Genomic DNA, 17,233 nt, shown 5'->3' with positions numbered 1-17,233 from the left:
TTATGCAGCAGATCACCTTGACCAGTCAAGAAGATGACTGCACTGACAGGAGACAGACACTCTTTCTCCCTCGCTCCCTTTCTATCCCGGCCTTTCATATAACAAGCATGCTCTTGTGTACACACAAACACACTTAGATGCACCTGAACTAGCAAGGAAATAATTGGCCCCATTGGTGATGGAAAGCATGAGGAAAGCAGCTGTGGGAGAATGATAGAGAAGCCGCAGGAGAGCGTGTGACCATCTGATGTGCATGCAGTCAAATGGGTTCTGAAAGATATGATGCACTCTTAAACAACAAAGGCTTTGTGACCGCAGTGTCCAAGCAGCTTTTGGTGTTTTTCTCTCTGTGGTTCCACAGCTCAATACCATTGACCTCTCCTCTCTCTGCAGGCCAGTAATTAGTCAGACTCTTTGGTGCTCTTTGGCTTGTTCGGAGTTCTCAGGAGGATTTCTACTTATTATCTGAGCATGAAAAGAGCATTAACAGCAGAACTGAGGCTTTACATTCAAGGCGCAACAAACGCCTTAGCACAATGGACCACCTGGATGAAAATGTAAATCTGCTTTCGCGCTGGGACAAACGGCCTCCGCATGCTCCATCCAAGGCGTCTCAATTTCCCTTCTCAGACCTTGAATTTTCTCGCCTAATCACACATTATGTTCGTGTTCTGCGAAAGTCACACCAAGATGGTGCAATGAATTGCGGCTGAGACTACTGCTGTGAGAATTTAAGCAGTCGCCCACATTAGAGATTACTGTGACAGGCCCGACTTCTCTCTCTCTCCCTCTCTCTCTCCCTTGTCTTACTCTCTAAACCCAATTCCCACTTCCCCCTATTTCCAAAATCTGTGTTCAATTCCAAGATGATTTATTGGCATAACGGATAACAAAGCCATGTGGCCGAGTGAAATGTTACATTGTACTCATCCGTCGATCCCTCTCTTTCTGTGTCTTTTTTTCCCTTTGAGGATTCAGCTTTTCAATTTGATTTCATTTGCTTTATTGGCATTGAGGCTGCACAGCATTGCCAAAACATCTAAACAAATTAAGTTAACATTAATCTCATTAAACTGGCTTTCTTTCTCAATTTCTGTCAATTGCTCCTTCCATCTCACATACACTGTCTGTCCCCTTTTTTGTTGTCTTCCCCCTCTCTTCTTTCTCTGCGGACGCCTCTCTGCGTGTACTTTAAAGAAGTCTGTTAGAGGCTGAATGATGTGCGCCCTAAGCTCCGCGTGGCAGGATTCAGACGTCAGTTTGAATAACTATCTTGCATGTGGAAAGTAGGAGGCGGTGTGGTGCTTTGAGGTGGTGATGGGCAGCGCAGACCTGTGGAGGGGAAGGAAAGTGGGTGTTCTGATGATGACCTCTCACTTACCTCATCGTGTCAGCCAGGAGCTCACTGGGCTATGAAATCCATCGAAGCGAAAGGAAGAGCTTTTTGATTCTTCACAAATGCTGGTTCTAGGGTTGTCAACCATTTTCACTACAACTACACCATATTATTAAACTGTAGCCTCTACTAGCATTAGTTCACCTGAATCCCTGGTCTTGTCTTGCTTCTCTGATGCTGCCTAACAAATAAGCCAGGAAGAGAAAATGCCATCAAATCCACCATCAAACTCTGCAGGATGATAGATACTGTTGATCAGTATTCTTTTTCTCCAAAAAACTCCCACACTGGCAAATAGTGCCCAAATTTTTCCTTAAAACGGCCAAAGAATTTTACTGGATGGAGAGCTGGGGCCAAAAATAATTACATAACAATAATAGGTTTAACTAACTTTTGTGAAAAAAATAAAAAAAATAAAATAATGATTGTATTTCGATTATTGTTTTTCAAAAAGGAAGAGTTTTTCAAATTCCTTTGTAAGCCAGATGTGGCCTACAGGCCCCAGATTAGTCATGCTAAGGGTACAGAGTCTTGCTCTTGGCTACAATGACAAAGCAAATATGTTTCAAATATTAAATATCAGACATATATTATTGATATAAATGAAAATACAAACACTTTGCTGGTAACAGTTTACCATCAAAATCCAGTGTACACATGGTGTCTGCGTGTTTGACGTCTCACTGCTTGGCATGTCTGTGTATGTATTGGCTGTGTAACACGTTTTAGCTGTGACTAGTTGTCTGTCAGGATGCATGTGTGAAGACATTGATCCCCAAGATCCTCCAGCACACACACGCCAGCGAACAGAACACACACACACACACACACTGTGACTCACATCTCGGAGAGCACGTCACCAACAGGGCTCTGCTCTGCTCTGTCTTTATTCCCCATTACCCACGCACCCCTGTTGCCTTATTCGCTGATTTTCATTGAACACATACAAATGACACAGTAGCTCTGTGGGTGAGAGGAGCTGAGCCATGCCTGCTACTTTATGCAGACCTGTTTTAGAGATAAGATATGATGAGCGAGTGGCAGCCGGCCAGCGTAGCCGTGACGAGGAGGTGGGAGGTTTCGCAGGCATGGGGACGAAGTGGGCCATGATAGTGAAAGAATCGGTGCATCCAGAGCCTTCAGTGACGAGCTCAGGGAGAGACTCGTCCTCCATGTGCTGAGCAGCTGAGCCGTTTGATTGTTTTAACATTTGACATTTTGGCCTTTAACGGTTGCAGTACAGTCATGTTGCCACCACAGAGAACAAGAGGGCTTTTTAATTTTTCACACTCCACTCTGTGAAGATGAAGCAGACATTAATCGCCCTGATGGTGCTGCATTCCAGGACTCAAAAAAGCAGGAAAATACAGGTTTTTATAGATGATGCCTTTAAAACACTGGATAGTGCAGTTATTATTTTGGCATGCTGTATTCAGCAAGGGGCTGGAGTGTAATTGGCAACCTGAGAGCTGTTGCTACCTGAGAGCTTGTTGCATTAATTGCCTCCCCGGAGTTAAATTCTGCATGTCATACTGCTGATGGCGCCTAACGTTAGAAAATGTCTGTATGTGTGGGTGTTGGTGTGTGAGACAAACTGCTGTCCTTCAAAGGTTGTTGGTGGACAGACTCATCTCACAGCCGGCTCCATCCCCAGCAGCTTCACCCTTCCATCAGGAAGTGTTTGACCCAGCCCGGAGCGGCCAGTGTCCCCACAGGAAAGAGAGGGGGTGGGGGAGGAGGAGGGGAGGTGTGGAAGATTACCAAAATACCCCCACATCACCGGAGCAACAGGCAGTCAAGCCAGAAGCACGCAAGCACACACACACACATACAGAGAAATATCGACATCTCTACCAGGAAAGGCCCCAGGGGGCTGTGAAAAACTGATGGGGAGAGGGGAAAGGACTGCATGTAAACAAACCCAGGTTTAAAAGAAGATAAATAAATTCAAACATTTATTTATGCTAACTGTCTGCTCATCATTATACTATTAGCCAGGTGACTGATTAATCCTTCACCTCTGGGTCCCTGAAATGAATAGGCAAAGGTTGGTTTCAGTGGAACTGATCCTATCGGAGTGCCTGCTTGGTTGTGATTGAGAGGTGACTTCCTGCTGTCCTATAGCTGTCTGGCTAATTGTAACAGTATGTTCATGAGACACTAGATTAACCTCACGCCCTTTGACCCTCTGTGGCTATCACTTCCCTAATGAAGACCTGGAAGCAATCACACCTGAGCCTTACTGCTTTCAGTATATACTTCGGTACACGCAGATGTCTTTGGTTTGTTTTTAAAAATAGGCTTGAGTATTTAACTGTAAATTTGCGTCACATGAGGTGGAGGGAGCCAGCGAGTGAGATTAAAGAGCACGACATTTGGTTTGAAATGTGAGCTCTTGATTATGACCTCCAGATTTATCTTCCACTCCCATTATGGTGGCTGGGAGCGGATGATCTTTAGGAGGAAATGAGACAAAGAGAGACAAAGATAAGGTTTCCATCAGCGATGTGGTTTGTTTACTACCTATGTGAAGTGGTTAACAAGCTGTTTTCACTCGTAGGTTACCTCTGTGAAAGACTTGGAATTGTATTATCCCTCAGCTGAACCAACAGTACCCTGCTTACTTGCACGGTCTTGGCAAGGGGACATGCATTACCATGTGCCTGTGGCTCTTGGCACAGGCTCTCGCATCAATTGCATGCAAGTATTTCTCGAGGGGAAGAAAGTAAATGCTTGAATAGCTCTATTTTAACACATAGCTAGCAACCCTTTTGACCTGGGTGGTCCCAGCATCACAGCACACCATCTGGTGTACAAGCAGTGATCACCGACTTGAATATCCAAGAGGTATTTTAATGCACGGTAACTCACTGTCTAGATCTCTGTTTAATTAAAGTTTGCAGCTTGAAAGTATAATAGATTTTTATATCAGGTAAAAGAGATAAAGGTCATAAAACAAGGGCAAAAACCAGAAAGCAATGATCGTGTCATTCCTTCAGCCCTGCGTCCAACAGTGCTCATTAATCGTGATGAGTTGCCAGGCGTCATCCGCCTCTGGCCGTCAGGAGGAAGATGGATAGTCCTGAGGTGTTTCACTGTGGCTAGTGTTGGACCTTGCTCAGGGGAAATCCATCAGACCTGTTCAGCCAGTCATTGACTAGGGAGGAGGACAGGGGAAGCCTACAGACTCTCTGCTTATTCTGCCTCAATAAAAAGACAAGGAACAAGGTCAAAAACTGAGATTACATTGCTTTGGTTTGTTTTATATTGGATGTGACTTTAAGTCTTTTAACTTGAATTTATATTTGTGCACTCATTTTGTGTCTAGACTCTCTCCGCTAATTTGTGGATTGGTTTAGGTTTGATTTTAATGTACTGCTCTCTGCAGTATGCATTATTTAACAAGCCCATTTTCCAAGTCCTAAACCAGGCCATCTGTATTCAGGCTATCTAGCTAACCACAGTCCTGTGTGGAAATAGGGCAGCACTGTCTGCTCTCTGCCAGCTAAGCTAAAAAGCTGCAAAAGTTCAGCCATGTCATTGCAGGTAGTGTGGAGAGCATCTGTTTTCCTGCTTTTAAGTGTCTGGCTTTTGCCTCTGCTGCTGTTGTAGAGAGATGCTCTCCTCAGAGCTGAAGCAAATGTCTTTGGAATTGGCTGCCAAGAAATGTATTTATGAGAGGTTGCCCACAGGATGAATATTTAATCAGCAAATCTCATTTGCAGTTAAAAGGTAATATGAATCCGATTTTAAAGCCCTTAACTTTGTTTTCGAAATGAAACCATTGTGACGAGAGCCAAGCTGGAAATCATATCTCCAGTTTTATACCCTATCATTACAGTGAGCAGGAAAAGGAAATGGACCTCGTGCAGTATACAGTATATTATGTCCTGTCTCAGTGGAAAACCTCAAAAGTTAGTGGCCCTCTACATAAATTTATGCAATATACAATCTGAGTGGAATAAATAGATAGAAAGCTGTGTTTTAACAGTCTGCATAGTGTCCATCCACAGCTGTGTGCCATCTCAACAAACATGGACCAGAGTATTAGCTCACTGCAGTTGATAATATAAACACATTAGCTTCATCAGGAGCTCAGCACAGTCAAGTGGTGTGTTGTTACCTTGTCTTATTCCCTTCATGATTCAGCATTTATTTTTCTATTCTGATAAAAGAGCAAAATCTGCCTTTTTGTTTCCCATTGTATTCTCTGCTGTCTTCACATACAAAGCTTAACTAAAAATACCTTCTCTATCCAACATCCCCCACTCCCCTTTCTGTTCCCAGGATGGTTCTAAACAGAGGCAGGTGAGGAAGAAGACGGTGTCCTTCAGCTCTATGCCGAGTGACCGTAAGATCAACAGTACAGCTGCTTGCATGGCCTTCATGATGGAGGGTTGTGAGATGAAGAAGGTGCGTTCCAACTCACGCATGTACAACCGCTACTTTCTGCTGGATCCGGACATGCACTGGCTACGCTGGGAGCCATCCAAGAAGGACTCAGAGAAGGCCAAACTGGAAATCAAGAGCATCAAGGAGGTCCGTTTGGGAAAGAAAACTCCTGTCCTTCGCAGCAATGGTCTCTCAGATCAGTTCCCTGATGAATGCGCCTTCTCAATCATCTATGGGGATAATTATGAGTCCTTAGATTTGGTGGCCAGCTCAGCAGATGTCGTCAGCACCTGGGTGATGGGCCTGAGGTATCTGGTGTCTTATGGTCGGCACACAGTGGACATGGTGGAATCGAGTCAACCAAGCCTACGAACATCTTGGATCGGCTCAGTGTTTGAGCTAGCAGATATGGAGAAGGAAGGACATATAGACCTGTTCAGAGCCACACAGATAATCAAGGGGCTCAACCCTGGAATGAAAGAGTCTAGGATAGAGCTGAAGTTCAAGGAACTGCAGAAAGCTAAAGACCAATACGGAGAGGCAATTAACATGGACACTTTTGTGGAGGCCTACTGTGAGCTCTGCACACGGCCAGAGATTTTCTTCCTGATGGTGCAGTTCTCAAGTAACAAAGAGTATCTGGACAGTAAAGATCTGATGCTGTTTGTAGAGGTGGAGCAGGGTGTAGAAGGTGTAACAGAGGACATGTGCAGGGAAATTGTCCAGAAATTTGAGCCATCTGCTGAAGGCAGAGAGAGGAGCTACCTGTCCATCGATGGCTTTACTCACTACCTCCTGTCCTCCGAATGCCACATCTTTGACCCCCAGCACAAACGTGTGTGCCAGGATATGACACAGCCTCTGTCCCACTACTACATCAACTCCTCACATAATGCCTCCCTTCTTGAAGACCATTTCTGGGGTTCATCGGACATCAGCAGCTACATCCGAGCTCTAAGGATGGGGTGTCGCAGCATTGAGGTTATTATATGGGATGGCCCTGATAATGAACCAGTGGTGTATGTAGGTAGTTCTGTAGCCTCACAGCTGGCTTTCTCTAAAGTCCTAGACATCATAAACCAGTATGCTTTTGAGAGCTCGGAGTATCCCCTGATTCTTTGCCTGGTCACCCACTGCTCCATCCCCCAGCAGAGGGTCATGGCACAGCACATGAAGAAGATTCTGGGGGATAAGCTGTACACTGAACCCCCTAACAAGGAGGAAAACTACCTGCCATCCCCTGAAAAACTCAAAGGTAAAATTCTCCTCAAGGGTAAGAGGCTGCCGCCAAACTGTACCGACACAGAAGGGGACGTGACAGATGAGGAGGAGGGTCTGGAAATGTCCCGAAGAGTGGGTGCTGATGAGAAGGACCATCTGAATGGCTTGGGTTATAAGAGACTCAGGTTGTGTAGAGAGCTCTCTGATCTTGTATCTCTCTGCAAGTCAGTCCAGTTCAGGGATTTTGAGATTTCGAAGAGAGACCAAAAACACTGGGAGATATGTTCCTTTAATGAGGTTGATGCAAACAGATTTGCAAATGAGTTTCCAGAGGAATTCGTCTGCTATAACAAACGGTTCCTCTCCAGGGTATATCCTACACCCATGAGGATTGATGCAAGCAACATGAACCCCCAGGATTTCTGGAAGTGTGGCTGCCAGATTGTAGCCATGAACTACCAGACACCAGGCCTGATGATGGATCTCAACCTTGGCTGGTTCAGGCAGAATGGCAACTGCGGGTACGTTCTTCGTCCAGCCATCATGAGGGAGGAGGTGTCCTATTTTAGTGCCAATGCTCGGGACTCCCTGCCAGGAGTTTCTGCACAGCTTCTTCACATCAAGGTCATCAGTGGGCAGAATCTGCCTAAGCCTCGCGGCTCCGCTGCTAAAGGCGATGTGGTGGAGCCCTACATATACGTGGAGATCCATGGCATTCCTGCTGACTGTGCTGAGCAGAGAACCAAGACTGTGTCCCAGAATGGTGACAACCCTATTTTTGATGAGACTTTTGAATTCCAAATTAACTTACCAGAACTTGCAGTACTGCGCTTTGTGGTTCTGGATGACGACTACATTGGAGATGAGTTCATTGGCCAGTACACCATCCCATTTGAGTGCCTACAGCCAGGCTATAGACACGTGCCTCTGCAATCTCTTACAGGAGAGTTTCTACCCAACACCACCCTGTTTGTTCATGTAGCCATTACTAACAGGCGGGGTGGAGGAAAGGCACATAAGAGGGGTCTCTCGGTCAGGAAGGGTAGGAAAGCCCGAGAGTACACCACCACAAAGACCACGGGGATCAAAGTAGTTGATGAGCTCTTCAGAGCTTCCACCCAGCCCCTTAGGGAGGCCACAGACCTGAGAGAGAATGTTCAGGTAAGGAACCACACCCTACCCATTAGCCATTACCATAACCTATTCTTCACAGGAGTCACCATCATATTTTCATGAATGCTAAAACCTTAGCACACTGTACAGCTGTGCAGTTGCATGCACTAGCTTTAGCTTGGCAGAGTAGTTTCCCCACTCTGCTGGTTAATTCATTTGGTCATTTCTGTTTTATTGACATTTGACAACGCAACATTTGTTCCAGGTAGATTAGCTGCTTGCTCTGGAGATGGTTTGACTCAAACATGCATTATGCATTAGACTTGTTTAATACAGAGCAAAGCTAATGGGCACCTCTGCCAAGTCCAATATAAAGAGCACATAAGAACACAGTACTTCCTGTTGTAGGATAACATTATTACATGCTGAGATTTACCTCTGGATGCGTACACACATATAATTAACATGGTCCTATCATTTTGTGGGTAGTCCTCACTGAGACACAGGGTACCAATGTAAATATGGTGTGTGCAGGTGGAAGTATAGGTGTCAATGGCATGCTGTGGTGAAAACAGCAAGGTTGATAATTCATCTGAAATCTCTGCAGACCTGAACATCCTGCATGTTATTTTGAAGTGGGTAAAGGCCATGTAACTGACAGGCATCCTCTCAAGATCACAGTTATTGTCTTTTTTTCCAAGTGAAGACACTGAAAAGACGCTGAAACTCTCCCTCTACATAAACCTGCATTCAGCTCCAGACTGATGGAAGTGTTTTCCATCTCACTTTTTGTGGACAGAGCACTGTTACTAACTGTGCTCTCTTAATGTTAAAGAAGGAAGTGACACTGCTGTACAATTATGAGCTTTATGAACAGTGTAATCATTAATGAGTGAAAATCACTGCCCATGGGAAAGGACTGGGTTGCTAGGCACTTGGAGAACTACTTTAAAACTCCTCTAGATGAGCAAATGAAGATTGGTAAGCCTGGTGTACTTTCGCCTGAGAAGCAGAAGCCTTTCAGTGCAGTTTATTGTGTGAAGACTGAAGGCTGCGATACAAAAGCATGTCTCATTTGTTCAGTCTACCAAGAGAGCCAGCAAGCCTTTTACATGTTGTGTTGTTTGGCTGTCAGAGTGGCAGGTTATTGTCTTCTCCAACAATTTAGAATAATTTTTATACACCGCATAAACAGCTCCAGCAACAATACGCCATCTATTGAGGTAAATATATGTGTACTAGTAATGTTTTACTGGAACCAAGATAAACACAGTTTATTTTTATGACAATGATGTTCAAGAAGACATTAAATAGTCTCCCGCACTCAGAAGTTACAGGTACCCATTCACATATTATTCAGGTCATAAATACCAAGCTGTGTTCATTGGTCTTCAATAAGCTCGCAGCCTCAGTCTAATGGTACAGCAAACAAAAGGCAGACCAAACCAAATAAGCAGAGATGTGATTAGAGATCCTGTGGCATGCTGTCATGCATTTTTCAGTTACAGAAATAGGAATGTTTGGAAACAGGGAGTCATCTCTTTAAGAGCCCAATACGGGAAGTTATGTCGAGGTAAAATGGATGATTAATTGACAAAAAAATGACAAAGGAAGGAGATATAAACATATGTTTTTCCACATATTCTGAGTGGAAAGCTGCAACACGTATACAAATATCTGTGTGTCGACGCAGTACCAGTGCTAAGACAAGAAGCGTCTCATCTCAATGAGAAGTCAGAGGCTGTGTGAATAGGGCTGAAGTCCATCCTGTAAATCTGACATCGACTAATCAAACAATTACTTTCATATATCCAATCACCTAAATAATGCTAAATATGGAAGCAATCACAGGCATGCTATTTGTCACATCTAAAGCTTTAATCTGTGTAACACTGACTCATCCCTCATAACAAAATGGCTTCAGCATCTAATCTATATACCCATGTGAAAAAAAACGTCGAGAGGTGATGAATGTTAATCTGATCAAACGATTTTTGCTCTCTTACAGCCCACCAACCCATGTTTGGCTCGGGTTTGAAGTGCTAATGCACTTTTTGAAATGAAAAGATTTTGATGTTGATGAAATGAATGAAAGAGGTGAGAGGGACACTATAAACAGGTGTTTTCAGAATAAAGCCTCTGGCCTTTCAAATGTAAAAAACAATGGAGAGGTGTGAAGGCTGGACCAGCTGGACCAGCTGTGCTTTTTTGGATGCAGAGGCAGCTGAAGGACCCTGTAGAAAATAAATCTACAAGGTAGAACCCACCCCTGGAAGATTCATTATCCTTGATCTCCATGATTTGAATATAAATAATGGTCATGGTCATTACAACTTAAGATCTTTGAGAGTTTACAGATAAATTTGAAGCCTAAGGCAAATTTAAAGTCAAGCCAAGAAAATCTGGGGCTAAATTATAAAAGCCAGTGTCAAAAACTGCAGTTCCCCTGGTGGCCTCTAGGTGGTGGCTCTGACAGCAAGTCAATTAAACAGACTCCCTTGTTAAAACGTCCCATTTTACAGCAGAAATAAACATTTTTCCAGCCTGGCGCAAAACAAATTCATTCACTTATTTCAATCATATTAAAACGTAGTATTTTACCACTTTAGGTGACAGGCAGGTACCAACTTACAGCAGCTTTTTGCAGATTATGACACATATACTGTATATAGTCTATGGCACCAGCCCACAAAGACCTTGAAACCTTCAAGAAGGTTGTCCAAAGCTGGACGGTTTTCTAAAGAAGGCATAGATACAGTGTGCTGGAACATGGTGTGCATCTGCCACCTTAAGCCACAAACTTACCAATCATTGTAAAATCAGTGCTTCCATACACACACACACACTTTAGATGTCCCTGTCAAAGGCCTTATTTCACTTCACTTAGCTCTTTTGAGACTCCTTTTATCCTCAAACAGCAAAGCTTCCAGGTGGTCTACTTTGAATAATAAAGGAGAGAGAATTTGACTATTAAAAAGACGGAGGGAGTCCAGGAACATTGACCAGCAGGCAGATATGATGGGATGCCATGCTTCACGTGTGGACGTCGGCAGCACATCAAATATTCCTGCGGGAGACGTGAATAAAAGAGCGCTGTTGGTGGAGCCATAGGAGTGCCGTGCCGGAATTGCTGAGAAATGTCTATGTGCCATCAGTTAGAGAAAAAAGAGACGCAGAGACAGAAGCAGAAAGAGAAGGGCAAAGAGAAACAAAAGCAGTGTTGTAACCGGACACGAAGCTCTCATTTGGGGAATGTTGGAAGAGGAGTAAAGTTGGGGGGAAGGGAGTAATTAAAAACACCAGCTTCCTCATTGGGTTCTGTGACCCATGGCTTGGAAACAGTGTGTGCTTTTGTTGCACAAAAAAACATATTTATGGACACATGACGAAGCAAAATAGATGCTAATAATAATACACACAAGCAGCCACATGTGTACACGGTGGGGTTTGATTACACCATTGTGTTAGCTGTGCTCCTCAGCATACAGATGTTGTCCCTGGCCACCCTCTTTTGTCTACAGGAAGGTCGGGCCTTGCGGTGACAGCACATCCTCGAACGTATGAGGATTTTTTTTTTTAGAGGTCTATAGCACAGGGCGACAGCTGGTTCCCACAGTGCCGATTGTGTGCTTTGATTTTCTATCATGGGCTTCGTCTCTCATTTCTTATTCTCTGTCACTGGGCCTCATAGCACACTGATGTTTACAGACTTTATCTGGCCTCACTCTGCCCCTTATAGGTAAGGTCTTGGTTGATTAAATTCATATTAATCAGAGATGAATGCATGCAGGTGGACAAGTGTATACAAAGGATTTTTTTTTATTCCACAAGAACTCTTCATCATGTGAAGAGGAGGTCTGTGAAATACCTTGATGGCAAACCTAATCTCATAACTGAGCCACAGCTGCTCCTGATAAAAAACACAAAGATGTTTTTATTTATTTATTTAGCAGCAGATGGACTAAAATATTCAGTGTGGTATTTATATAACATTTGGTCTTTTATTTTGCAAAATAAAAAAAAAGAAAAAGATTTGTGGTGAGAATATAGAAGGACGAATGAAAGAAGGGGACGGATGAGTGACTGAGTAAATGTACCACTTCCAGGCTGTGGTCAGAAGTTTGGCTCCAGAGCCGCTGTTGAAATGACGTTATGGGAAATGGATAATTTTACTGTCATCAAGACAAACGCTTGCTGCTATCTTATCTTGTTTGTGGTCTGACGGGAGTATCACAATTCTCCTCATTAAAGTCTCCTCACTCAAGGTCATCTGCAAAAAGTGGCCGTGATATATTCTCCATTCTATTCTGACCGCAGTCACTTCATTCACTCACTGCTGGAATTTGTCTTAGTGGGATGTGAGAAGCTGAATAGCAGCTTCAGAAACAAATGGTCATAGCTTGTTTTGTGAACTGGATCCTGGAAAGAAAGCCCACTGTGACTATAAATATGACACAATGTGAAAAACATCCAAATTGGTGCTCTACAGATTAAGATCTTTTGTACACATTCATTATAAAAGTCTGTTTTTTTTTCCCAGAATGCCATGGTTTCCTTCAAGGAGCTCTGCGGCCTGACCCCTGCAGCCAACATGAAGCAGTGCATCCTCACAGTGTCTACCTGGCTGATGAACAGTGAGCGGTCACTGAGGGTGACCGTTGACCTGAGCGAGACCTACCCCGCCATGGAGGCTCAGGGCCCCGTGCCTGAGCTGCTGCGCAAAGTGCTCAACGCCTATGACATGGTAAGCAACTCTTTCTTCATCATGGTGCGCTGCTCCGGTTGCCCTGGCAACATTGACAGGATGCGTCCTTGGTCACTAAGGTTTTGTTTGCTCTATTCTGTCAGGGGAAAAAAAAACATACAATTGATAATGGATAGTATGCAAAGAATCCTTATATGCGAAAAGTGGGCCGCATTTGGAGAAGCATTTAAAAGGATGCTGCCCCTTATATATTTGATAAGCGCTTCCTACTGTGTGCAGATCTTTGTAGACACTGCAAACACAGAAATCAGAAAAAAACAACCCTCCTTTATGGCAGGTTACATAACATTTGATTCGAGCATCACACAGCTGGATGAGTTCTTCTTAAACATGCCTCAAACCACCAGTCAGATTGTGAAGTTTCAGCTTCTCATTGTGTAATTCCACATGTCCTTCTCCATCCTGCCTCCCCTACATTTTTCACCACTTGACATTGGCTCGGCCCAAAAGGGGGGGGGGGGTTGAAGGATTCTGTCTGTAATTAGTTATCACCCGCTGTTTCTGCTCCCCTACTCTCCTCCTCCTCTTCCTCACACTTGGTGGGAGCTGGTGAAGTGGGTCGCTGGTGAGGAAAGAAGTTGGAGCAGCCTTACTGTTTAGGTCAGCAGCTGACACCTACAGAAGTTCACAGGCATCGGGGCAGGGCTGGAGCGCACAGCTCTGCATAGAGTCGGCTTTTATGAGGCGTTTGCAGCAGGCAGGGGAGCTTGGCGCTGTCAGAGCGACTCTCACGCTTCAGTCCACACAGAAATGTTTTCTGGGGACAAGCTGAAAAGCAGGAGCAGAATCACTTTTAGCCTTTAGAGAACAACCATTTGCAAAAAATATTTGGTCAGCACACACAGTATAGCTACCCTTTAAAACCATAAAATAATCATTTTTAGTCTAAGGAGTTTAAACATCATAACCAGCATCATCTCCTAATATTTGAGCTTTGGCAGAGTTTGTGTTTGCTTGTCTAACACTGGCTTGTTGCCACAGTCATTGATCAAAAACAGAAGACCCAGTGTGTACCTGTGTGTTTGTACATGTGTGTAAATGTTTGGTGCGAGCATGGCTGCCAGCACCAGGCCGCTTGACTGTAGAATATCAATGTGTAGTCAGTCACCCTCATGGGTGTTCTAACCAGCATGTTGTTATTGAAAATATCAGTCAAATGAAACATCCAGAGTTCAGTCTCATCCACAAAAAAACACACACATAACATGTAATGCTGTGTTTAAAGTGCAAGTGAAGATTACTTTAGCGTAGTCCCTTCCTATAATTACACAGCAGTCACGAAGCATCCCTTCTTTGTAGAATTCAAATCACTACAATGCAACTATTGATCATCATCTTGGGGGAGAGGTAGTAGCATTAAGGGTGCATCAAATCATGTGAATAATGCAGCCAAGTCCAGATCCATGTTCCTGCATGGCAGCCATCATCGCTGTGGACTTGTGGGAGCACTGTCCTGGTGGAGGAGCACTCCAAACTTCATGAATCTTAGTCCTTCATCCACCCCTCATCAGGCATAAAAATGTTTAGGATTCAGTGAACTGATGCCTTAGTTATCATGTCCGGTGCCTCTGTCTTACCGCCATGCAGATGAGTGCATTAAGGCTGACGTCTGCGTTACCAGACTAGACTGTGCTGACATTCTGATTCTAATCAAGACCAGATCGCAAGGCAGCTAGATAGTTTTGCCACAGTTCTCACCTACACACACACACATTCATACTTTTGTAAATCTAGGTTGATCAAATTCTTATCAGGTTACGCATCAAAGGTTCTACACATTCTTCCTTTTCTCCCCCTTAACGAAGGGACTGTCCTCAACACGCTTTTACTTTGCAAACCTGCCTGCAATGCACCCAGTTCTCATTTCCTTGTTCTCAAAAAACAAGTGAAGGCATGAACGTGTGCGCACACAAACACACACAGTATGAGAGCCACTTCCTGTCTCCACACAAGAGTGTGAAACTTCATTAGGCTCTTCCTCAGCGCTGGTCCAGCTGCCCCTCATCAGCGCTGTGAGACGATGTTCAAGCCTCATATTGCACACCTTGTTGGACAGATGTGAAATCAGAGGTGACTGCGTGTCTCTGGCGCTTCTGCTGCACGTGTGCAGGAAGTGATAGTCAGTCCAAGCCACAGAATGATGTTTTATTGCTTGTTCTGCTTTTTGATCAGTCCCTCATGAATTTTATTTAGCTTAAATTTCCATAAAAGACAAATAAAATCTGAACAGTGTTGTTTACAAGCCCAATTAAATGGTATCAGCTTCCTAAGATTATGATCTTACCATAATCAGATGAAGACATTCACATGACAGCTGTGGAAAGGCTGAATTGTTATTATGTCACAGCAGCTAAGAGCGCTTCCACTTTGATTGGCTGAGGGGACCTCTGGTATGAGTTAACATTATTTCCTTTTTTTGTCTTTTAGATGATCCAAACCAGCAAAACACTCATCGAGTCAGCTGATGTGGTCTACTCCAAACTCACACAAGCACAACGGGCAGGTAGGAGAAACATTGTCCTCTCATTGATCCAATCAGCTTCATATTTGTGTATTTCTGTACTAGCTCTCATACTTTTCAAAGAAACTAGCTTTGTGTTTTCACAAGTGTAGCACTCTTGCTGTCATTCTGCTGTACATTTCATCAGACTGCTGTATAAAATAAATGGATAAATATGAGTTGCTGCGTGTGCACATATAAGAACATACGCTGCTATCTGAATGCTTAGTGAAGGCAGCTTCAGATGTGCTTCTGATGCTTTGTGCAGAGCAGGCCTTAGTAAGAATAAGGTGTCCTGCAACATGCTGCAAAGTGACAGTTTGTGTTCAATAGATGACATGTTGTTTAATTGAACTTCTCATCTTTGTCGTTGTTAGTGAGCACATGCTAATAGTTGTAGTTGCGGTCCTAGTGTAGTGTTAACCTGAGATGAGGGAAGCTCTGAGTTTTGGCTAACACTGAATCGGTTACCATGGTAACTCCATCAGGAGCACACTTTCATTTCCTCATTCATTCAGAGCAGAAGTTACATCTTTACCGACAGACAAATCTGTGGTTACATAACACTGTCTTCTGCTCCGTGACATGAGCTTGTATCTCTCCATATGTTTGGAGGTAGATGACTTTTTAACTGCATATCACCAAAATCACTGGGTTACTATTAGAGCTCTGATCCATATTCTTATCTGATGTTGTTACCTGTACTTTGTGCCCATTGTCAAATGCAATCGATTGATTCTTGCTTCACCATCCAAAGAGGCACATTACAAACTGAAACGCTTAAAATAATATATATATGGCAGCATGAAGCAAAGGATGAGCTCGGAATCTGGTTCAAGGACAAGATTTGTGCCTCACATGAATCAACACAAGCAGGCAACATAAATTTACGTAAGGACTGTCTTCTGTTTTGAGTCATGCGCTGTACGAGCAGCAGCTTTTTAAACATATTACGAGTTGCGTCCTCCTGCCTAACAGAATGACCCTCACAGCATCTCCATCAACATCAACAGCGGCTGCTGCTGCCGCTGTTGACAGAGCAGGCCATCATCAGTGAGTCAGCGCAGAGTAGTTATCATGTCAGTGGGCAGGTGAAAACAATCAGCCAGCCGGACAGAAAAAAAGGGGGCTGTGGGAGAAAGAGGACAGAGATCATAAACATCCTTTTGAGAGGAGGAGAAATGAAAAGGTTTGATAGAGTGTGGAGTGAGAGAGGCGGGGGAGGGACGGATAAACGCAGAGAAAGAGATGGAGCGTTCGTCAGTGTGCTTTTTGTAAGAGGGTGCTTCATGTAAGAGTCTAGCCTTTTAGGAGAGAGGCTGAAAATTGACCATAATAAGATCATTACAAGAGAAATGGCTTCAAATCAAGAAATACTGTGACTTGTCTTCACCAGCCTCTTTTACATTCAGCACTAATTCCTCCTCATTTGCCTCGTTTCTCTGCGCCTCCGCCAAAGAGCTCCTCCTCACACAGTTTGCATCCTGACATCTTTAATTTCGTTTGGCAGCCAAAGATGAAACAATAAATGCGGATGTAAACATTTGTCTGTGTCGTTGTTATACATATGGTGACTAAGGGTGCCTTGCTGGTACATGCCAACCCAATATTCTGATGCTCTGTAGGGTAATTTAAACCCGCTATGTCCAGCTTTACTCCACAGTGTCACACAGAGGCAAGCATATGCTTCGCTCCACTCCCTCCGCTACAACAAGCCAAGCTGATATCCATGCTGTGTAGTTACTCAGGGTTGTAGGTTGAACGCTGGGGCTTCAATCAATCCAATCCCCTGGCTCTGAGGTTCCCCAGCCTCGAGCTTGGAAACATCTTCAAAGACGACGACCGC

General features: G+C 44.0%; 1 protein-coding gene across 2 annotated transcripts in view; it reads left to right on the top strand.

The window, feature by feature from the left end:
• Positions 1-17,233, top strand: part of LOC114439508 (inactive phospholipase C-like protein 2) — a 58,929-nt gene that overhangs the window by 26,457 nt on the left and 15,239 nt on the right. The window contains exons 2-5 of one of the 2 annotated variants that reach the window (XM_028411483.1): positions 1,907-1,911; positions 5,681-8,170; positions 12,663-12,866; positions 15,315-15,390. In XM_028411483.1, the coding sequence (XP_028267284.1) occupies positions 1,909-1,911; positions 5,681-8,170; positions 12,663-12,866; positions 15,315-15,390 (2,773 nt within the window). In that variant the 5' untranslated portion in view covers positions 1,907-1,908. The remainder of the gene's footprint in view (positions 1-1,906; positions 1,912-5,680; positions 8,171-12,662; positions 12,867-15,314; positions 15,391-17,233) is intronic. The other variant, XM_028411482.1, reaches the window with a different exon arrangement.

The sequence above is a fragment of the Parambassis ranga genome, chromosome 8 (assembly GCF_900634625.1).
Source record: "Parambassis ranga chromosome 8, fParRan2.1, whole genome shotgun sequence".
Taxonomy (NCBI): Eukaryota; Metazoa; Chordata; class Actinopteri; family Ambassidae; genus Parambassis; species Parambassis ranga.
Note: the sequence above shows the minus strand (reverse complement) of the source record. Positions and strands in the feature narration are given on the sequence as shown.